The sequence below is a fragment of the Trachemys scripta genome, chromosome 2 (genome assembly GCF_013100865.1).
Source record: "Trachemys scripta elegans isolate TJP31775 chromosome 2, CAS_Tse_1.0, whole genome shotgun sequence".
In the NCBI taxonomy this organism is placed as follows: Eukaryota; Metazoa; Chordata; order Testudines; family Emydidae; genus Trachemys; species Trachemys scripta.
The window spans coordinates 75886991-75911771 of record NC_048299.1 but is presented as its reverse complement, the minus strand read 5'-3'; the positions used below and the strand labels follow the sequence as shown (position 1 = coordinate 75911771).

Sequence of the window (24781 nt, the reverse complement as noted above, 5' to 3'; positions counted from 1 at the left end):
CTTTCATCTAAAGTTATTACAAAGCCTCTCTAACAGCTTCCAGAAGATGTATTTTAGTAACAAGATTAAGAGGTGAATTAACTAGGAGGAGCCAGACAACAGAAAAACAATTATGAGGAGATGTAATTTAGCTGCAATTGTTCTCTGTATCCTTAGGTAATTCAGCCCCCATGTTCACCCACCGATAGCCACAGGTACGTTTCTGATGCTGTAGTGCAGAGACTACAGTCACCTCCGATCCCTTTTCCTTTACCTTGCTCAAGGGGACAGATAGTGTTAGTGTATCTATTAAAATCCCAAGAAGAATGGTCAAGCCTAATTGAACTTTGATTAAGTACACATAACTTTTTGGTAGACAACAGAATTAGATGTCCATGTAGAGCATTAGATACTATAGAACATCCCAAGTGAGCACTATGCTTAAGCTACAGAATTGCATAGTTTGTCATCTTCACGTAGAAGTAGTCAGATTTTTAACACCTAAAGCTGCATCTTTCTATCTAACCTGCCAGAGTTAACACTAGAAGTAACATTTCTCATGAGAAAAAGGCAGGTGGTCAGCCTAAAACCAGCTCAATTTTGTACCTGCCACCTGTTGATCTCGGATATAAAGGACACCGCAATTTACCATTGTTGTCTGAAGTGTACTCATTGCCATGTTGGTCCCAAGTTATTAGGAGAGACAAGGTGGATGAGGTAATATCTTTTATTGGGCCAACTTCTGTTGGTGAGGGAGACAAGCTTTCAAGAGACAAAGAGCTCTTCTTCAGGTCTAGGAAACAGCAAAATGCAAGGTGGAACAGACTACTTAGTATAAGGGACAACTTCTTGGTCTCCATGTTAGTATGGTATCAAGTTCTGTGGTGGGGCAGAAGAAGAATTCTTCCACAATGACGCCACCACTTACAATTACCACGTCCCCACCAACAATCAAAGAAAAAAGAATCACCTGACTGGACACCACAGAGCGGATGAAAACGCACTCTTGATCATTACATTGATTGCTTGAGAAAAAACTGGACTGCAAAATCCTTAATCAGATCCACCATAGTCTCTCCACCACTGAGGACAGCCATACAGTTCCTGAAATCTAACTACCAGATAGTGATCAAACCAGCAGACAAGACACCATTATAGGCCTCAACCATGAGGACTATGTTAGCAAGGCCATCCAACAACTCTCCTATACCACTTACTAGAAAGAACCCGAAAACCACTCCACACCACAATTTACCCAGGAACTTAAGGATACCAAATCCTTCCCCAAACAATGCTAAGAAAGACTCTACAAACTCATCCCCCACAAACCCATCCCAGTGACCTTCTACATGCTTCCCAAGATACACAAACAAGGGAACCCAGGCAGACCCATCATATCAGACCACAGCACTCTTACTAAAGAAATATTGAAACTCACAGAAAACAAACCATTCTCAAACCACACAAAAAAAAGGGGGCCAACTTCCTCTACAACAACTGATTCCCTGCTCAAACTCCACAATATTAAAAACCTCCCTCAAAACACCATCCTTGGCACCACAGAGGTAGTCTTTATACAGCAACATCCTTCACAGTGATGGCATTATTGCCTGCTTCAAATATTTGCAAGATGGACAACCCTCAGATATCCACCCCAAACAAACTCATCCATTTCATCCTCACCCATAACAATTTTACATTCAACAGTAAACTTTGTCCAAAACCATGGAAACAGTCATAGGTGCTAGGATGGCTCCTCAATATGCCAGCCACCTTTGAAGTAGTACACAAATTTCTGCACAACAACTTCACCACAAAAAACAGGGACACACGAAAGATACATCAATGATATTTTCATCCTCTGGACAGATGTCAAAACTTCCTCAGACTTCCACCACAACTTCAACCACCACTACCTGTCTACTAACCTCTCTCTGGATCACTCCTACACTAGCATCAACTTCCTGGATACCACAATCAGCTTTAACAATAGAACCCTACAGACAACCACAAACAAGAAATCCACAGATCACCACACTTATCTTTGTAGTTCCAGTAGCCACCTGAAACTCAAATAAATCTGTTATCTACAGCCAGGCACTCAGCTATCACAGAATATGCACCAAGGAGAAAGTCCAGTATATACACACCTTGACACACTTAAAAATCACCTTTGTTAAACAAGGATACCACCAGAGAAGTAGGCCACATCATGAAACAAGCCACCCGAATACACCAAGAGAACCTGCTTCAAAACACACCTGACTGCACACCTACCAAACCAGGTTCAATGGGAACCCCATCCTGAAAGAAATCTTTCCTGAACCCCCACATCTGGCCTTCAAACAATCCCCCAACCTCTCCATCAGAAGCAAACTCCCCACAGACCAGGACACAACAACTCAAAGTGGCACCAGACGCTACCAGAAGGGATGCAAAACCTGCAGACATATCTCCACTACTACAATGGTCAACACCCCCCACCCCCCATACACCTTACAAGACCCATGGATCCTACACGTCTATCACAATACGTAGTGCACCTCATCCAGTGCACTAAATGACCTAACAATTGTAGTGATTGTCTAGTTTCACCCACATACTCTTGAATGAACCAACACAGGAAAATAAGATTAAACACTTGAGCATGAACACTTTACACAAAGCAAACACCATATATCTGACCTTTCAGTCCTGATCCTGAAAAGAAACCTGCACAACATTTTCAAAAGACAGGCCTTGGAGCTTAAAATTCTGCTAGACACCAAAAAAGTCAGGGACTGAACAGAGACACTATTGTAATAAGCCATAAATCCAACTTGTAACCACTAACCCCCTCTTTTTGTCTTATGGCTGCAGAGGTGTTAATGGGCCATTATCTTTGCTGCGACGCGGAGTTCCTTTCCCAGACCTGAAGAAGAGCTCTGAGAGGACTCAAGCTCGTCTCCTCACCAGGGGCAGCTCTAGCTTTTTTGCCGCCCAAAGCACAGCAGGCAGGCTGCCTTCGGTGGCATGCCTGCGGGAGGTCCGCCGGTCCTGTGGATTTGGCAGCGGGTACGCCGAATCCGTGGGATTGGGGACCTCCTGCAGGCATGCCGCCGAAGGCAGCCTGCCTGCTGCCCTCGCAGGGACCGGCAGGGCGCCCCCCGCAGCTTGCCACCCCAGGCACGTGCTTGGTGCCGCCACCGCTCCTCACCAACACATTGATCCAATAAAAATAATATTTTTTTTAAAACCACTTCACCCACCTTATGTCACAATTTACAACACACTTAGGACATCACTTTTTTGAAGTCACTAGAAGTGACAATTTCCTCCTTACTGCAGACAGACAAATAATTAGCAATATTTTATTGGCCCACTAGTGTATTGCTTATTTCACACTTATCTACAGACTTCTACAAAAACTTTTTTTTTTCTGGTAGCATCTTCTGCTCTTTCTGGCTAGATGAAAGTGAGAAAAAATAAACTGAAATGTACTTTTACGATGCGGATGACTCCAGATTGCATCTTTCAAAGAACTTAATTAACATACAAACAGAGAGTCTCTTAATAGGTCATTGATAGGAAGTATGGTTCAATTGTGTAATGCAGCCACAATTTAGGATTAAAGGCCAGTAAGAGATTTGGAACATATATCCTATCAAAGAGAAATACTGGACAGATTGACATGTTTTATTGCTACCTTGACAGTTGCAAACAAACACCTTCAGTATTTTTAGTTCATCTGGCACGTGTTTTAATTTAGTAAATGTTGTTAATATACTTTGAGAGCTAGTCAATATATTCGTCAAACACATTTTAACAAATGCAAGATCTAGTTTTAACAACTGTACATTGTGGAAAAGATTTTCCATTTGCAATTAAGAATAGGCTGTTACTGAACAGCAGCATGTAACTTGTCTTATAAGTTAGAAAGGAGTGATACAGTGCACATTAGCTTGGAAAACACTGGACTATTAAAGTTAAATGCCAGTTTACTGAACCTAAATACACATTTTTTAAAAGTGAAATCCAAAGACAAGGCAAATTTCAGTTTCTTACCACGGTGATACTGACAGCATCATCAAACTGATGCATTACAATACTGATGACCGCAGAAGCCAGGAGAAGCATAATAAGAGGGTTTTTAAACTGAAAGTAAAAAAAGGAAAAAAATAATTCAGCAACACTCTGGAAGAATAACTACAAACACTCCCTCTTGCAGCAAGTTTGAGATGTTGCCTTTGGGTCAAGTTGAACTAACTGAACCAAGTTTCTAAATCACTCATCTAAACAGAAACAGGTCTTCAAATGGTAACAGAGATTTTACTAAAACAAGTGTGATCTTCTTTAATCTCTGAAGCGACCTGAATGGCTCTTTGGGGAATACAGAAATTCTTAACAGTATGCAAGACAACACTGGATTTGGATACGGAGATCTCTTAATTTCCATCTTCCCAGGATGAGTAATTTTTTTGTATCTGCAAAAAGAACAGGAGTACTTGTGGCACCGTAGAGATTAACAAATGTATTTGAGCAAAAGCTTTCATGGGCTACAGCCCACTTCTTCGGATGCATAGAATGGAACATATATCGAGGAGATTGTGTCTGTGTGTGCGCGCGTGTACACACGCACACACACACACAAAATGAAAAGGTGGTCACAAATACCACCCTATCCCGGAAACCTACTGACTGCTATACTTACCTACATGCCTCCAGCTTCCATCCAAGACACACTACACATTGTCCATTGTCTACAGCCACGCTCTAAGATACAACCACATTTGCTCCAATCTCTCAGACAGAGACAAGCACCTACAAGATCTCTATCAAGCATTCTTAAAACTACAATACCCACCTGCTGAAGTGAAAAAACAGATTGACAGAGCCAGATGAGTACCCAGAAGTCACCTCCTACAAGACAGGCCCAACAAAGAAAATAACAGAACACCACTAGCTGTCACCTTCAGCCCCCAACTAAAACCTCTCCAGCACATCAAAAATCTACAGCCTATCCTGAAAGATGATCCCTCACTCACAGATCTTGGGAGACAGACGTGTCCTCGCTTACAGACAACCCCCAAACCTGAAGCAAATACTCACCAGCAACCACAAACCACTGAACAAAAACACTGACCCAGGAACCTATCCTTGCAACAAAGCCCGATGCCAACTCTGTCCACATATCTATTCAAGTGACAGTCATCATAGGACCTAGTCACATCAGCCATGCCATCAGGGGTTCGTTCACCTGCACCTCTACCGATGTGATATATGCCATCTTTTGCCAGGAATGCTCCTTTGCCATGTACATTAGCCAGACTGGACAGTCTCTATGCAAAAGAATAAATGGACACAAATCTGACATCAGGAATCATAAAATTCAAAAACCAGTAGGAGAACACTTTAACCTGTCTGGTCACTCAGTAACAGACCTGAGGGTGGCAATTTTGCAACAGAAAAGCTTCAAAAACAGACTCCAACGAGAAACCGCTGAACTTCAGTTGATATGCAAACTAGATAAAAATCAACTTCGGCTTGAATAGAGACTGGGAATGGCTGAGCCATTACAAACATTGACTCCATCTCCCCATGTAAGTATTCTCTCACTTACTATCAAACTGCCTGTACTGGGCTTAATTGGCCTCTCAGAGTTGGTAAGACAACTCCCACTTTTTCATGCTCTCTGTATGTGTATAAATCTCAATAGATGTTTCATTCTATGGATCTGAAGAAGTGGGCTGTAGCCCACAAAAGCTTATGCTCAAATAAATTTGTTAGTCTCTAAGGTGCCACAAGTACTCCTGTTCTTTTTGCGGATACAGACAAACTTGGTTCCCATACTTTGCGGTGTCAAGGCAGAAATATGCATTTAATTTTTAATTCATGTTTTCTTATTTTATTGTACATACAGATTTCTTGTTAGATACACATCATGCTTGCTTCAGATCTATAGGAGCCATAGGTGCTAATTCCATGGGTGCTCTGGGGCTGGAGCACCCATAGGGAAAAATTGGGGGGTGCTCTGCACCCACCAGCAGCCAAGCTCCCCACCCTGCCCCAGCTCACCTCACCACCTCCTCCCGAGTGCGCTGCGTCCCCGCTTCTCCTCCCAGCGCTTGCTGCCGCAAAACAGCTGTTTCGCGGTGTAACAAGCTGTGGGAGGGGAGAGAAGAGAAGCGGGAACGCGGCACACTCAGGGGAGGAGGGCTTGCCTCTTCTCATTTTTTTTTTTTTTTTTTAATTGTCTTTGTCTTATCTACTTTGGGGTCCGTACTTTACACAGGGCATGAAAATTTACCCAACAGTCTCAGAGACATATATGGAATTATATATGATCACCTAGAGGGGGTGATTTATGTTCACATTTTAGCCTCCAGAGAACTCTTAATTATTTCAGCTCCAGTTTCGTTAGACTACTCATTCATGAATGTGAGATTCAGAAACAGACTAAGACCTTTGTGTATTGCTAAATAATAAAAGGCCTTACAATATATAAACCAGCTATTTTACACTACAGGATTCCCAACTGATCACTGTACTAAGTACCCATTTCTATGTTTGTATCAGAGTAAGGCCATGAAAGCGGAGAACTGAAGACTGGAGAACATTCTTTACAAAGTACTAAAAATTAAAACCCAGTGGAGGGAACAACTGACAAAGGCTTTTAAGCAAAGGTGTTCTTTGCAAACAACTCGCACTTTAGATCTGATAAACTCACTATACCAAATACACGATACAGGATATTTATCCATAAAGAATAATGCATACGGTATCTAAAGAAAGCTCATTACTGGTCAAGATTCATAATTATTGTGAGATGTATACATGGGTAACATTTAAGGAATAATGTATTTACATTGAAAATATGCTTTATGGACTTTGAATTAAATTAGTCACCAGTGGATAATCTGTCTTTGTGATGGCTCATTTGGGGTGTCACCCTGCCCTGTTTAGCCAGTGATGCAATGCAAGGCTCAATTGTTTAGCCTTGCACAACACTAAAACTTTTCAAGCAGATACAACTGCAAACAATCAAAACCATTTTAAGATAAACAAAAGGAACTATAAAACAAGACGAGGGTTTAGCCTGTTTGTGAATAGAATCAAAAGACTGATTTCAGTATAGCATAGAGGAAGGAAAGAGAAACACAATGTATTCACTAAAAAACCCTTTGTAGAGCAGGGGTGTTTTCATTAATGTTTGGATCCTGGTTCTTGGGAAACCAGCCGTCTCTGAATAATTTGGGGGGGGGGGTGTCAGGAGGAGAAGAGAGGAGAGGGACGTACTTTGAGATAGAAAAAGCAACTATATAAATAAGCATAGAACAAGGTTTACTTTTTGTGATTTTTATCGTAGCCATTTGTATCCACCACACTCGTTTCTAGTCAAATCTTTATTCTCTCTTAAATAAATCTACTCTTGTTTTACTATGAGTGTTCACAAGTGCTGTGTAGTTTACAGGAGTGGTAATTTAAGGCAAAACTGGAAACCTATACCTTTGGGTGTAGAGGATCTGGGATTTCTGCAAGCAGCCAGTGTCAAGGGCTGGATATTACAGGGGAGCAATTCAAAGGGACTCAAATTGGGGTGTACCTATTGTTAACCGGCAAGGCAAAGACAGGGCAGGCATAGCCCAGAGGAGTGTGCTTGAGTGACTGAAAGGCTGGCTGGGTGCAACCAGGTACAGGCAAGACTCCCTCTGACTGAGGTCAGGGGGATAACAAGGTGACAGTCAGTGAGAACTGCCACAAACTCACCTGAGAAATGTATTTTTTCCATAGTGGCTCATCCTCACTGATATCAAACTCATTCCATCCATGGAACGTCCGCCTATGACAAACTTCACAGTTTTTTAAGCCATTCTGAAGATCAGCCTATTGGAACATGGAGAGAATGTGCAATTACTGACTCCACACAGCACATACTGGTAATAAGATGATAAAAAAAATTGGCGGGTTACAAGCAGCAGCAAAAAAGTTAAACTCTTCAGATTACACAGCGATGGTATATACACAAAAGAGCCCACAAACACTATAGTACAGGATGCTGCTCCACATCCATAACAGATTATACCTCTTCTCTGCAGAACACCCCCCCATCCCACCCAGATAGATTGCCAAAATGTATTCGGCATTCAGGCTCTTGAGGATTATGTCAGGGGCTCAGTGACTCAGCTTGTCAACAATTTGAGAGTGATCATATTCTGAAAGTACTGGTCCCTTACTGGCCAAAAACTCCATCCATTTCATATTAACCAAGAGAGCATGTGCACCTTTGGGATCAAAGCAGCAGCAAAAGACTATGTACCCTGAAAGTTGACTCAAGATTTACAGACACAAAAACCTGGTCAGAGTTAGCACCCTGAATAAGGAATTATGAGACTGCTTCAGCCTCATGCTGTTTTCCCAGTCCTCCTTCCTCCACTCCTCCTTTTCCTTCTTCAATGCTTAGCCAGTCAGCCATAGCGATCGTTTGCCATTCGGTTCGATCCGTTCCTGCACAACCGCAAAGGCTTGACAGCCTGAGAGTCTAACATTGGAACAGACTTGATGAACCCGTGTAATAGGGGGTCTGCCTTTGTGCTGCCTCCACCCCTTGGTTGGTGGAATTTTATCCTGGATGTTACAAGCCACCCCAGTGAACGCTGTTCTCCGGGATGACTTGTGGCATCCTTGTGACATGTCTGAAAAGTATAAGGCGCCACCTGCAGACAATGGTCTCTATAGTCTGTAGGCCCGAGCAACCATAAACATTTGTATTACAGATGAAGTCATTCCACTTTATGCCCAATATACAAATGTTGGCATTGTGTGGAAAGCCTACAGCTTTGTCCAGTCTGAGCAGCGAAGTGTTCATGTTTCGCAGCTGTACAACAGTATGGGAAGGATACAGCTTGAATAAATCCTGAACTTAGTATGACAACTAAGATAATGTTGATTCCATATCCGTTATAAATGGCCCATGGCAGATGCTGCGATGCCAATCCATTGGAGAATCTCCGTGTGAGAACTGGAGCAGCTGGTAAGTATAGAACCCAGATAGCAAAAGCTAGAAACTGATTCGACAGTTTTGTTGTTCAAAGAGATTGAGTCACGTGTGGACCTGGTCCTAAATTTTGCAGTTGTCTTTGACCATGAAACATTGAGACCAATCTTAGCTGATGCCTCCTCCATATGCTGGAGTGCCTCACGAAACCTGTCGGGGCTCTGTACTAAAAGAACATCATCAGCGTAGTCAAGGTCTGTGAGCGAGGGATCACCAATATCAATGCCTATGGACCTGACAGAATACTCCATTATAAAATCCATTGCCCAATAAAAGAGTGCAGGGGCCAAAATGCAACCTTGCCTAACACCAGATACTGATTTAAAAGGCGCTGTCATCCAGTTCCCCAGATGAACACAGACAGTGATTCTATTATACAGCTCTCTAATCAAGTCCAGCAGAGTGGTAGGGACATCTATGCCCTTTAAGGCTTTCTGTAATGTGACACTGTCTACTGAATCAAATGCAGCCTTTAAGATCAACATATGCTACCTGCAGGGGCTTCCTGAACTCATGATGCTGCATCAACAACAAGCAAAAGGCCAAAATGGCATCTAACGTGGACCTGTTCCTTGTAAAGCCTGACTGTTGGGGATGATACTGCTGATGTAGCAAAGGCTCCAGGTGTGCCAGAAAAACATGCAGAACACCTTCCCTGCAACGGAGAGCAAGGTGATCAGCCTGTAGCTCTTACATTCACTGCATGGTCCCTTGCCCTTATAGAGTGAGATCACAATACCATCCTTCCAGGTGGTTGGCAGGGTTCCAGTTCTCCACACTGGATGAAAGATGGCCAGAAGTGATTCTGCTACAGGATCAATAGCACATTTTAGCAGCTGTGAGGGGATGCCATCAGCACTGGCTGCGCATCCATTTTTCAGTTTAGAGATGGCACACTTTACTTCATCCAATGTTGGTGCATTGGTACAAATGTCTGGATCCAGAACCGCAGTGACTGTCAGATCATCCAGCTCTGAACAAGTGGTAGCTGGAGGATGGTTCAGAACACTCTGATAATGTTCCACCCAGCCTGAGGGCTGCTAAAGTGTTTTAAAGGATATCTGGGGGATAGGTGAAGGAAAAAGAGTGGTGCAGGAAACTGGTGCAGAAAATATGGTGTTTCACAAAAAAAGCCAACCTTTCCTGTCAATACAGAGCCAATATTCATGGCCTTACAGCGCTTGCACAACTCAGAACACTTTACAGTTGAACAAGTCCAACACATGCTGGATTTTTAAATGGTTTAAAAAAAACTGATCAAGTTAACACAACTGCTATTAGATGTCAAACTAAACTGTCAAATGTAGTCAAGTTGCTACAAAATATATTTTATTTCAAGAGCATGTGTACAAATAGACATTTTGCCAGTGCTTCCAAGGAGGAGGAGAAAAACATTTCTTGGTAGGAGAATACAAAAAAAAAAAAAAAGTGAGGACTGACAAGCAATTGGCACTTCCAATGCAAAATATTTGCCTTTTTAAAACTAAAAAAGTCAAATTTATAATCTTATTCACAAATAACTGCAGATTTAAGTCACTGCCAAACCTGACTGATAGATGCCTGCTTCAAGAATAATGTCTACAAAGTAATTTTAATAAAAATATTTAAGAAAAGCCATAAAGGCTTTAAAAATATTTTTCCTTTAACATCTTAAGTTAGAAAGCCTAGTCTGAGCAGTCTGTAAAAAGAACAGAGCAATTCTGTTTATTTTTTAAAATATTCTCAAAGGCAGTGATAAAGGTACCTGCTTTTTCTTTCATGGGACTTGATTTTTAGACGGCAGAGTACTTTCATTATGAATTTTAAAAAATATTTAAGCTACTGTATGAGACACTTGCTCATAATGTCTACTTTATTTGCAAATGGTGCTTGAAATTTTAATGAAAGGTTTCTCAAAACAGAGTTTCAACTGCCAATTTAAAATACAAAACAAAACAGGCTTGCATTCAAAATAGCTAATGGTTGAAATCAAGCTGAAGGCCAATGTTTGTATCTATTTGCATAAAAGAGTATATTAAATCTGTCCTTGAATAGCCTCTTAAATAGTTGCTACTATAGCAGTGTTGAAGTAAACTGTTAAAAACAAGACTTACTTGAAGAATGCTTGCAACTTCACTTACAGGCAATTCACTTGCTTTTTTTGAAGTCAGTACAGGAATCATTGTCTCATTGTCACCATTAGGTATTTGTTGAAAACCTGCAACCTACGATACAAAAAGCGCAACTGTTAATATTGGTTTCAATGATTACACTCCAGTGTGATCAAATCTGGCTAACTTCAAGATATCACTTCCCGGCTCTCTGAGCTCTGGTCAAGTGAAAAAATCTCTCCATTTCAACAGTCAGTGGAGACTGTTTGTCTCACTTTGTTTCACTTAAGTGAGGCGTCCAGTAACTATACAATATTGTACTATAAAAATGCAACTCAAACAAATAGTTGTATTAACTTTGAGAAAGCACATGCAAAAATTCAGAGCTTAATGCAGTGACAGTGCAATATAAAAGATTAAGTGCATGACTGTCAGGAGAGGTCATTTTCATGCCATTAAACAACAAGTGGCAATGTTCCACTGAGTAGATCCTAATGATTACATGTATGTATAATCCTTTAGCTCACTATCCTTAATGGTTGAGCAAAACCCGAAGTCATTCAGACAACTCCCTGATGGATTTCACTCCATGCTCTATGTCCCCTGCTGGCTAATTCATGAAGCGTATCCCATATGTTGCCTGCTCTTTAAAGCAGGATACTGAGAAAATTTAAAAAGTTTTTGTAAATGAACAGTTATAATATGCAAAAAGCCTACATCAGCCAGTATTCTAATCAGAGTCAGGTGCGGTAAGTGTCTCTCATCATAATTCATAAACTGTGCAGAGCAGTAAGATGTTTAGCATTGTGAAATATCAGTAGTGTGGGTCAGCACTGTACTGAAGATTCTTCTTTTCTGCTGGCAAGGATATTTAATGGAATTGCAGAGAAGGTAAATTATCTATTAAGGACTGAAAGCATTTCCTGCCACTCTCCCACCTCCCCTTCCCAACCTCCCCCCCAAAAAGCAGTTTCCTCCTCCCAAATTAAGAATTCAGGCCTTAGTTGGACAACCACTTAAAATTGCTAATGCCAGTTTAGCAATTTCTCAATAATCAAGAAATTCAAGATTGCAAATTACATATTTACAAAATGTATGCATTGTACACACTTATAAAGGCACACAACACCTAGATTCCTTTATGTACAGGAAGTAGCCGTTCTATACAGTTATGGTTGACAGTTGCCTAAAGCAGATATTTGAACTTATGGAAACATCTTCACCTCTCCCTTCCACCCAGAGAAGAGATCCCACAGTGACGTCTTCATTTCCCCTCATATCTGTTCTCTGTGCCAGCAGCAGTGTTGCAAGGAGCAATCCTCAACATACCGTCCACAGCACCAAAGTCAATTCCACTACTCCCCTTCGACATTGCCCTTAAAGCATTTCTAAGTCCCAATAAGCATCTATGAAGTGATTAATGTCTCTTCCCCACCTGCCAAATGATTACACTTGTTCAGAGGCATCCTTCTACCAACAGCAACCTTGTCTCAGTGGTGATCCCTCTAGGCAGCTGTACCTCTGTAGTGGATTAATTTAAAAACCTCTCCTCTACAGGGGGAGGTTTGATTTTCAGTTGTCCTCCTGGGAATGGCAGTAATATCTTTATCAGCACCACCTTCTTTGCAGGAATGCAGACTAAGTCTTCCACCAACAAGATGGAGGCAGAAAAAAATTTCACAGGAAGAGCTGGAAACTCATGGAATCCATGACTTTCATAGGTAGCATTACAAAGCTACTTCTTTGCAGAAAATAAAAGATTAGAGTGACCTTGGATTTATGATGCGCTATCAAGTATACAAGTAATTAAAAGGATACAGTTGCCAAAAGCAATAAGAAGTTGTCAACTGGATTGGAATTTTCATTGCCCATAGGACTTTTCCACTACCCCAAGTCAGGGTGCCTGTAGAGATTTCTAAAGCAACACACGCTTTCCTTGGCCCAGTTAGTACCAGCAAACCTTCCCCTGCCCCAAGCAGCTTCCCAAGTCATTTGTCACCTACTCCCCAGCCTTCCCAGCTTCCCCCAAGGTTCCATACCTTGAGTCCTACTCCCAATCAAAGGCTTACCTTCCTGTAGGCTTTTTAGAGTCACCAGGAGCTGCTGTGGCTTTTAAGTCTTACTAAGGTGGTGAAGTGATGGCCACAGACATGCCTCTTTTGACAGCGAGTTGAACATTCTCCGTTGGGTTCAAAAAGTTTGTTTTCAACTGATGGGTTAATCATTTTCAACACCTGGATAATTGTGAGTGGCTCTGTTTTTCTGAACACGACATATTGGCATATTGTCCATCAATGGGTAGAGCTGCATAGTGTACAAGGTGAGGCTGGCTAGGACTACTACCAAGCATTGTTTCAGACTCTGTATGAAGAGGGTAGATCAAAAGGAAGAGTCTCATACAGGAATAGCAAACACTCATATAGATGCTTGTCTGTCACGCCGAGGATTTTGTTGGCTCCTGCAATTCGGGAAGAAAATATATTCTAGGACTTCCTTGGGAGTTTCTGTTCTAGATCCCCCACCCCCCATGCTAGGGGAACAGTCCCATCTAGAATAACCTTGGTGTTGGTACAGATTCCTATGCTACATTTGATAATGAGGGTTGATGCCTCCCTTCATTTTCGTGCTCAAAGCAAGGATCATACTGCTAGATAACGAGCCACTTGCTTTCCACCAAGTAGCTTTTCCCTAGGAGGATAGGAAATACTTGGTTTGAATGGCTTCAGTCAAGGTTTTGAGGTTTCTATGTAGTGTCCTCATTTGTATGGGATCTTTTGGAAGGAAGTCCCCTTCTCAAGGTATGGCTGCATCTCAATAGTGGAGCAGCAGCTGCACCCACCTTCAAATTTAGGAATCTCCCAACTTAGCCATTGTCTACACCGGCGCTTAGGTTGGTACAACTTAAGCTGCTCAGGGATATGGATTATTCACACTTCTGTATAATTTATATCGCTCAGAAATATGTTAAGTGCAGATAAGCCCTTGGGGGCCTCAGACTTCGCTCTTCTTCCACCACCACTCTTCCTTCTGTACAGGAGACTAGTCATTCAGGGTGTGGATATGTTAAAAATCTATTGGAAGGATAAACTAGATGAAATGTGGCATCCGTTAACCGTTTCCAGGATGCTATCAACCAGTTGTCTGATCTATAGACAGTTACAGAGGTGCTTGAGGCTGTAAGACATTCACAAGTTCTGCCAATTTCTTAAGGGAATGCTTGTGTCTTTTGAGGACCCAGAGCTGCTAGAGTTTCCAAGCATTACCCAAGTATGCAGGCTGAGAGAGGCTCTTGGTCAAACCCTCCCACAGTCAGCTTCCGGCGAGGCCCCTGCATAGTGCCCAACTCAAAACTCACATCTTGGCACAACAAGGGTCACTGACTTGCAGCAGCAGGACACAGCTTGCCCTCAGGCTCTGGAAAACCTGCTCTTGGACTTGGCTTGACGTTTACATAGCTTCTCTGCTGCTGTGGAGAGGTACAGAGGGCTTGCTAGAGTGATACTGGAGAAACCAGAGGATTAGAGCCTTAATGCTCTAATGAGTGCTCAGTTGAAGTGAGGGACAGTGCAGTTGAAAACGCTGAAGTTAGGTATAATACAAAAGTGATTGAGAGAAACTGAATTGCCAATTTGTTCCACCACGGGCGGCAGAAACTCTGGTGCCTGAAGTGCAAGGCTTAGTCCTGGAGAACCAAGCAAAGCTGGCCCACCTTTGAATTCCACAGGTCAGACACATTACATGGTAATTACAAATGAGAAGAGAGGCTGTGCAGTAGAAAGCTTAAATCTGGCATTTCCTAACCTTTGAATGCTTGACCTTGCAACCTAAACTTTAAGTGTTTTTGTATGTAAAACTATCCATTAGTTCAGCTCAGAGTAGGTTTGTACAGATAAATCGACCCTCTGTTTGAAACACCAGACAATACCAGTACATTGGGTGCATTATGCTGGAGCTTTGTTAGGTTACTTAATTATAAGCATTACCAGCAAAGCACTTGGATATATGATTTAACTTAAGTGAGTGTCCACTGATGTCACTGAGTGGGGGCCTTACATAATGCTTATCAGTGTAGCATTTTCAAGACTCAGGCCTGGTTTACATTAGAAAATTAAGTTGGCATAACTGCTGCTCAGGGACATGAAAAATCCACCTCCAAGTGGCATAGTTACACCAATCTAAGTTACCAGGTAGACAGCACTAAGTCACTGAAAGAATTTTTCCATCAACCTAGCTACCACCTCTCAGGGAAATGGATTACCAACACCAATGGGAGAACTCCTCCCATTGGCACAGGCAGTGCCTACACTGAAGCACTCCAGCTGTGCTGTAGTGATTTAAGTGTAGATACACGTTCAGGCTGAATCACTATGAAACTAGACCCCTCCCTATCATGTTGCTACTAGGCAGTTTCACTGTGATTAAGTATTTCCCTCCAGCTGCTAAATATCTTAATCTTGTTTGTGGTACATTAATATTCTTCTGTGCTGGACAATGATAGTGTCCTAACATTAGAAAAATGAAAAGGAACTTCATTCAGACTTACAAGAGATGTGTCTGCCAAGATGAAAGCTAAGTGCTTCCCTAGCATACACTCTTAAGGAACAAGTTTTGAGCCAAGCACAACCCAATATACATTTGAAAAAACTGCCTCAGACAAATAAGAGGGAAAGAATTGTTTTTAACTTTCACACATGCATGACAGAAAGATGAGTAAAGAGGGCTTCATGGAGACCAAGAGTTAAATATAAAAATCCTAAAAGCCTATTTCCAAAGGAGAGTCATTCTGTGTGGGGCGGGGGGAGGAAATTTGTTTTATGAAAACAAGTTTTGTTATCTGGCATGTTGAAGGAATGGGGGATGCTGGTTAGTCAAAAATTCCAGTTAACTAAGATTTATATTTACCAATGGAGGGAGGGAGTTTGGGTGTGAGAGGGGGCTCAGGCATGGGAGGGGTTTCAGGGTGCTGGATCCAGGCAGCACTCACTTCAGGCGGCTCCCCACAAGCGGCGACATATCCCTGCTGCTCCTAGACGGAAGCATGGCCAGGCCGCTCTATTCGCTGCCTCTGCCCCCAGGCGTGCCCCTGCAGCTCCCATTGGCCGCGGTTCCCAGCACTCAGGCCGGGGCAGGGACAGCACAGAGCCCCAGTGGCCATTCCTCCGCCTCAGAGCGATAGGGACATGTTCCCCCTTCCAGGGAACCACACAGAGCCAGGTAGCCAGACTTTTAATGGAGATCAGAAATGCCAGTTTCAAGTGCCAGATAACACAGCTTTTACTGTATTAATTTCCCACAATAAATACCAGTGTTATATCAAACCAGTATTAAAAAGGACTTTAATCAATTGCCCAGGGTGAATACTGAAGAGGTCATGAGTAGCAAAAATGATGTGGGGGGGGGGGGGGAAGAGACCAAAATGGTTATTCAAAACAACAAAGCAACTATTTAGAAGACCATGCAGCTGTCAACTTGATTGAGGGGGTTGTTCACTATTTTCTCCCCCAACTCTCAGATGAACTTTACATAAGCATCACAAGAGATTCTCAAACAAGATGCATTAGCTTTAAGATACTTGTCCTTTTGATTACCAGGGATGGTAATCAGCAGAGGATTTAGCAAAAAAAGGGAATTAAGAGGAGGCATGGGCAAAAGTCTCCCAACAATACTTTGTTATTTTAAAAGATAAGTTATATAGTTGCATGTAGATGTAGACCCCAGCGTGAAACCATGGGTTTACAGAAGTTAATGGCAAAAAAAAAAAAAATTTCAATAGAGAATTTCACACCAAATCAGAAGTCCGTGTACTATTCAGAACAAAAAGGGGATCTTGCCCCCTAGAGAATTTACTCCACTAAATGTCAGTGTTAGTCAAATACCCTCTTTCAGGCACCCACCAGCTTGCTATGAGAGAAACAACTGCTGGATCCCATGTGCTTTAAGCCTCCAGAATCTGAACAGAATGCAGGTATTGCCCATCTTGGGGTTCCTAGGCACACTTGCAGGGTGCAGATCCTCTATCTAGCCCCCTTTTCTGAGAGCTGAGACTTCAGACCTTATGCTCCAACTGCCCAGTCCTTGGAACTAGTACTGACCTCCTGAGACAACCCCATTTCTTAGCACTCCACCTGAAAACAAGAGCATCTGGTCTAGTTTTACCTTTTCAGGGACATGACAGGTGTAGCACCTAACATATACAAGAAGCCTATGCAAAGTTTAAGACACCATTGCTCTTTCTTCAGAGGCACAAGAAATGCAGAGATCTGTACAAAAAAGATAAATCCTACATGCATCTCTCTACCTCAGTTTCATCACCACTCTGGAGCATTGTTTTGGCAGGGGTTCTCCGGGGGGAGGGAGGGAGGGGAGGAGGATGTCCAGGAACCTTCTGCTACAGCTCATGGCTTGACTTCTGACTCAGAGCCTCTCCCCCAGCTCTAGGCAGGCTTGCTTTCTCTCACCTTGATTGGTCCCACAGCTAAAGCACCTCTCCCACACTACAAAAGCATATGCTCCTCTCCGCCTGCCCAGAACTTCCTGTGTCTGAGTCCCTAGAATTTATATGCCCCACCACCACCATCCGATTCCCTTGTTACGTTGTTGGGGATTTTCCATGGCTCTAAAGTGACAGACATCTGTTGAGGGGTTGGAGAAAACTGGTTCTCCTGGCTTCAGGCAACCTCTTCAGCATACCCATTATATAGTCAGAATACAGTCATTTACGGACAATGGAGAACAGTTACCTTTTCTAGCAGGGAAGTGCTATAACTCCTGGCAGCCCATGGTGGATTTACACAGAGAAATGTAATGGTACTCTGAAAATTGCTGTAACAACTCAGTAACAATGACAATAAGCTGTACAGACCAATTAAAACTTCACAATCTAGCATCACAGACACACATAAGGAGTCTTGTACTTTACTAGTCGGAGAAAAAAAAAAATCAGAAATGCAAGTCAAGTCTCCACATCTGTTTAAAAGTACATAGTATTAAACAAGACTAATTTTGGTTAGTTTGTTTATCAATTTATTTGGGAACAAAAGGGATTCTGACAGTCAGGACTTGGCAATAGCCAATGATGTGCTGGATTTTACAAGATACAGCATGTACAGTTTTACTTAAATTGCAGGGAAGAATCTGTAAGATCCCAGCTTTCTCCCTACGTGGTTTATATTATTGTTAGTTTCATTCAACATTACATTTTATTTCACAAACTAAAGAAGGTTATTTTTCTAGTTGCATCCTCGAGTTTTCTATTACCACAAGTTTAAAAGTTAAAATTAGGGACCATAGCAGACACGCAAGTGAACATGAACTCCCAGTGCAATATTATGGCAAAAAAGGCTAATGTGATCCTTGAATGTATGAACAGAGGAGCAGTGAGGAGGACACTGGTATCATATAGCTGATTTTTAACACTGCATGTGGCATTGGGGAGACAAATACTGCATACAGTTCTGGTGTCCACGTTTTTAAAAAAAAAAAAAAGTTGAAAAATTGGAAGGTACAGAAAAAAGTAAAAAATGATTCAAGCTTTAGAGAAAATGCCTTACAGAAAGCAATTTACAGAGCTCGATCTGCTTATGAAAAAAAGACAGATGGCTTGATTACAGTGCAAGTACCTTCTGTACAGATATGGCAGTTTCCTGCAGTAGCCTCAGAAAACCTTGTCTCTAATATCCTGGGACAGACATAGCTACAACTACACTGCACATATACACCCAGTTATTTCTTGTTATAAGGGCATGGAGTGATAGAACCATGTGCTTTGTTCAGAGTTCTCTGGACACCAGCCAATAGCAGGCATTTGCATGCCAGCCATAAACTAGTAGCCCTGACAGTCATAAGCCCCTCACATTATTTGTAAATCAATGAAGACACTAAAAATATTTAATCATGGATTTCTACATAAAAGTGTATTTTGGTTGGTTCTTATAACCTTAATACACATTCTTCACAACTCAGAGATAGATGTAGGTTTCATTTTTAGAAGGTACACACTATACATTTTCAAAGTGATTTATTTTGAAAACTTTTCAGATTAGCTTTACAGCTATATCAGAAAATGAATGATTGTTTGGTTATTTCATTTATCAAAAGGCAATTAAAGCAGATATTTATGAAGTCATTGGGAGGGGAACTATCTCCAATTCAACAGGTTAATTGTTAATATTTGGAGGATTTTCTTGCTATGCTGTATTATGGCTTGTCTACACTGGCAATTTACAGCACTGCAACTTTCTCGCTCAAGGGTGTGAAAAAATATCCCCTGAACACAGCAAGTCACACTGCTAGCACTGGAAGCTACGCCCCTCGTGGAGGTGGGTTTTAAGAAAAAAAAAAAAAAAAAGCGCTCTCCCCCAGCGCCGCGACCACACTAACTACATTAAAGCACTGCCACTGCAGCTCTTTAGCGTTGCCAGTGTAGACTAGCCCTTAGGAGGTGAAAATCACCAGATATTTAAATTGTTTTATTGAACTAAAACAACAGTGTTATGTATTCTGGATTCCCCCACCCCAAAAAACAGCAAACATGTATTTTAACAAAACAAGCATATGAATTTTTGAATTTAGTTAAACATTTACGTTTTTTAAAATCAGGTTTGTTTGTTAAAATTGTTTAACTAAAATAGTTATGAAATATTAAAAAAATTAAATTGACTATGTTAGCCAGGTCAACATGAGAAACTGAAAATATTGGCTTCTGCAGCTAACTCAGTCGTCTTCACCTTCATTTTCCTGTTTGCTCAGAATCTGGAAAAGAAAAAACAAGCTTTCCTGCTTTTTCAGGTCCCAAACACTCTCAATTTGGAATGAATTAGTCCAAATGAAGAAGTATTCTCTTTCTACACCGGCAGAAGAAGCTACTGCTGTTAAAAGTGAGATTATCACTTCAACAGTCTCTGAATCCAAGTGCTTAAGTGACTTCCACCAGTTCACTGATGTGATTCTTTAAAACATCAAACATATTTCTTGAATAGCTCTTATTCCCAAACTGGGTCTCTTTTACCTCCTGCTGCCATTGTAGGTTTTCCCTTCTAGTGAAAGAATGGTATGATAGATCTCAAATTATGAAGGCTACACTCGGAAAGACCTCAAGACTTCTGGAACATGCTGCTCAAACAGTTTCACTTTTATTTCTATTGCCTGTCCCTCCCTTCTCACATTTATCTCCAGACGTCTTCTCCTTGTCCAGATCTATTCCGCCCCCAACAATCTCCTATTCATTGAACTTTTTGAAACTTTGCACTTTTAGCGAGGTAAGGGATTGACTCTGGGTACACAAATTTGCAGAGGGACAACAGGGTTGAGGTTTGTTATTTCTCACCTCTATATATCATTTAAAAACATTTTTGCTGTTAACAAGCATGTTATCTCTGGAGAGACAAATCCACAGTCTGAGAACTGCAAAATTAAGGATCTCTGATGGCATCTTCTAGACTGAGCACTGAGTCCCATTGGGTAGATAGAAAGATTAACCTAAATCTATACAGAAGCCCCTAGAACCCCAAAAGATTGAGTTCCAATAGTTCATGGATTAGGGACCCATTTACAAAACGTTTTTCTAAAACATTACATGAATATATTCTCTCATACTATAGAATTAGAATTTATAACCCCCATTTCATGATGAGATCTTTGAGCTATAATGTATCTTAATTAAAACCATCTTTAGATTGGATTTTTTTATAAAATGCTTTGAGGAAAAAAATAAATCTGAGTTTTTTGATTTTGTAAAAAAATAATTGATTTTTTTATCCACCCTGCAAGGTGGAAAGGGGGGGGGGGGGGGGAGAGGAGATGACTTACCCTAAAGCAGAACATGAGCATGCAAGGACATTCTTATAAAGAGTGGAAAAGTTGTGCACTCAGTTCAAGAACAGATTCTCTAGTATAGGTAAGACAAACCACTGAAACACACAAAACATTATTCCCTGGGTTCCGTACTATGTGGCTACTTTGCAAATCTCCTGAATGAGGAGTTTGTGTGAGCCAGCAAGGAAAGCAAACATCTCCCAAATAAAGATGCCTTAATACAAATATGGAGTCACGGGCATAGACTCATAGACTTTAAGGTCAGAAGGGACCATTATGATCATCTGGTCTGACCCCCTGCATGTTGCAGGCCATAAAACCGTCCCTACCCCTTCCCTGGACTCTGATGTTGAAGTCCCCAATCCTGTTTTAGGTGACTTCAATTGGCAGAAACCCTCCTGCTAGAGATCCCTGCCCCATGCTGCGGAGGAAGGCGAAAAACCTCCAGAGGCTCAGCCAATCTGCCCTGGAGGAAAATTCCTTCCCGACCCCAAATATGGCGATCAGTAAGACCCCGAGCATATAGGCAAGAGTCTCCAGCCTGACCCCTGTCAGCCATTATACAATTTACCTACCATTTCTTGGTTTTCCTTGACTACTATGTTTTACCATTAAACCATTCCCTCCATAAATTTATCTAACTTAATCTTAAAACCAGACAGGTCCGTCGCCCCCACCGTTTCCCTCGGAAGGCCGTTCCAATATTTCACCCCTCTGACGGTCAGAAACCTGCGTCTAATTTCAAGCCTGAACCTCCCCACGGCCAGTTTATATCCATTCGTTCTCGTATCCACATTAGTACTAAGCTGGAATAATTCTTCTCCCTCCCTCGTATTAATCCCTCTAATATAGTTAAAGATAGCAATCATATCCCCCCTCAGCCTTCGCTTTGTCAGACTAAACAACCCAAGCTCCTCTAGTCTCTTTTCATACGACAGGTTTTCCATTCCTCTGATCATCCTAGTGGCCCTTCTCTGCACCCGTTCCAGTTTAAGTTCATCTTTTTTAAACATGGGAGACCAGAACTGCACACAGTACTCCAATGAGGTCTCACCAGCGCCTTGTACAACGGAAGCAGGACCTCCTTATCCCTACTAGATATACCTCGCCTAATGCATCCCAAGACAGCATTGGCTTTTTTCACCGCCACGTCGCATTGTCGACTCATAGTCATCCTGCGGTCTACCAGGACCCCTAGGTCCTTCTCCTCTTCCGTTACTTCTAACCAATGCGTCCCCATCTTGTAACTAAAATTTTTATTAGTGATCCCCAAATGCATCACCTTACACTTTTTACTATTAAATTTCATCCTATTCCTGATACTCCAATTCACAAGCTCATTCAAGTCTCCCTGCAGGATATCCCTATCCTCCTCCGAATTTACAATGCCTCCCACCTTCGTATCATCCGCAAACTTTATCAGCCCACTCCTGCAATCGGTCCCGAGGTCAGTTATAAATAAATTAAATAAAATGGGTCCCATAGTAAAGAATAAGAGTGACAGATACATTTAAACTGAACCTCATCCTCCACGTCTGTTCTGAGTGCCTTCACGTGTGGAATACAGCTGAATCTTGAAAATTTCAAAACATTCAAGCTGTCAATGGACTGGTATCACAGGTCATTGTTTAAGATCTTTCAGCACACAGGAAGACGTCTACTATTGTACCTTTAAAGCTTGCTCTTCAAGGTTGAAAGTTGGCATCAGAGCAGCTGAGAATGCATGGAGGTGCTCACTGAAAGGCTTTACTGGATGCCAGTATACCTGAGCACAGACTGAACGACCAAGCCAGCCATGGTTCTTTCCCATTGTTTGTCATTTTGGGGTTTTAGAGAAGCAACATGTGGAACAATCAAGCTACTACTCAAACACACTGAAAGACAAAAGACAGGAGCCAAGAACAAGAAACAGTGCACTAAGTACATGTTGAAAGATCTGGAAGATGTCAAATATTCTGCCAGAAACCAAGATTGAGAAATGGTGAAAGTAGAGGTGACATTTTGGGGACAGAACATTGATAGAAGAGTGCAGTTGATGGTACTTTTCTACTAGACTGTCAGTGGTATGTGTCTGTGGCTAGTTACAATTCACTTAGGACATTTTGGAAGTACAGAGGATTAAAATATTTTAGTCAGTTCTCTTGAATCACTGGGAGCTAGTTATCACTTGCTGTGCAGTGATCTTTGGAGGAGATGATCAGACCAAGAAAGAATATTTTTTGTGGCTCCCTATGGTCTCTTCCTAAACACACACTTTATAAAGCAGCAATTTGAGTTTCTCAGATGCAAGGTTTCAGAGTAGCAGCCGTGTTAGTCTGTATCCGCAAAAAGAACAGGAGTACTTGTGGCACCTTAGAGACTAACAAATTTATTAGAGCATAAGCTTTCGTGGACTACAGTCCACTTCTTCTGCATTTAGCCGTATAGAATGGAAATCCATCAGATGCAAGGTGCCACTACACGTACAAACATTAAGCCTCTACATCCCACATATGTTTTACAAATGTGTACTGCAGTTCAAGCTTACATAAAATTGTATTAGAACTAGAAAGCTTGCAAACAGAAATGAGTTTATATATTACCATGTGTGCAATTCAGTTTAAACCAAAGGATTAACTGAAGAAAAAAATTACTGTTAATGTAAAACTGAATGGCTTGCAAACAATGAATGACTACTACTGTGGTAACTAGAAAGTAGGTAGAAGACCTTGTTATTAGCTCATGGAACATGAGTTAATATTGCTAAACAATCAGCTGTACCCTTGACAACCACACAGCTTCAATTTCTTTTAATATATACTAAAAACAATACACCATATATACTCGTTCATAAGCCAACCTCCTAAGATGGTTAGGAAAAAATAGCAAAAACTGTATGATCCTTTCATAAGCCGAAGTTTGGCATCACAAGAAACACTCAAAAAAGTTTTGCTAGAATTATTTTAATGTAATCCAACGAAAAACCTGTTATAACTTAATATTCACCTTCAAAATTAGTCAATATTTAAAATCAGTAAATGGATATTTAGAACAACTTAGAACAATGAGACTTTAAAAAAAGTCTTAAAATCCTTTGAAGCCTGAATCTGTCTGATTCAAACAGTTCATTAAACTCTGCTTCAGTGACAGCTGCACCTGCGTTGTCATCATAGATGTCCGCAGTGTCGTCTTCAGACTCAGATTCCTTATAAGCAGCCTTTGTTGGGTCAGAAGATGCCATAATTTGATGATGATATGTCGAGTGCATTGCTGATGCAGCATTTCCTAAATGAATTTTCTACCATTGCCGAGGGAATGGACACCCACGCGTCCTTGATCCACTGGGTGACCAGACTGATTTCAGACTTCATAAGGTTCCCGCCTTTTGTCAACTTCGCCATGCCTGAGCACATCCATTCAGACCACATTTTGCGTAGCCTGTCTTTAAAGGGTTTGTTCAGGCAGACATCAAGTGGTTGTAGAACTGAAGTTAAGCCTCCAGGTATTCTAGCCAAAGCAGTTTTCATATTTTTGGCCACATTTTTCACCTCATCCATCTTGCGTGCCCTGAACATGTCCCAAACGAGCATAGCAGGTTTCTTGAAAAGTTCTCCTGGTCTCTTATTCCACACTTTTTCCAGCCATTCAATAGTCCCACTTTCATCCATCCATCCCTTTTCGTGTGCACGTATGATGACACCAGCAGGAAATTGCATGTTTTTAGGCAAGGTTTTTCTTTTAAAAAAAAAACAGGAGGGAGCTCTGATCCATTTACCAAACATGATAAAACCATAGTAAAAAAAAAGATTTTTTCCATGGTCAATGGTTTTTTTAATTAAAAAACTTTTTTCCACCAACCCCGGTCACTGTTCTGTTACTCAGGAGA

The 24781-nt window shown here is 41.5% G+C and overlaps 1 protein-coding gene across 4 annotated transcripts in view; it reads right to left on the bottom strand.

Annotated features, from left to right (window-relative positions):
• The window catches only part of ATP2C1 (ATPase secretory pathway Ca2+ transporting 1), a 116918-nt gene that overhangs the window by 57626 nt on the left and 34511 nt on the right, over positions 1–24781 (bottom strand). For all 4 annotated transcript variants that reach the window (XM_034760906.1, XM_034760904.1, XM_034760907.1 and 1 more), the window contains 3 exons: positions 11107–11217; positions 7726–7842; positions 4024–4113 (listed from right to left, as the gene is read on the bottom strand). In XM_034760906.1, coding sequence (XP_034616797.1) covers positions 4024–4113; positions 7726–7842; positions 11107–11217 — 318 coding nt within the window. The remainder of the gene's footprint in view (positions 1–4023; positions 4114–7725; positions 7843–11106; positions 11218–24781) is intronic.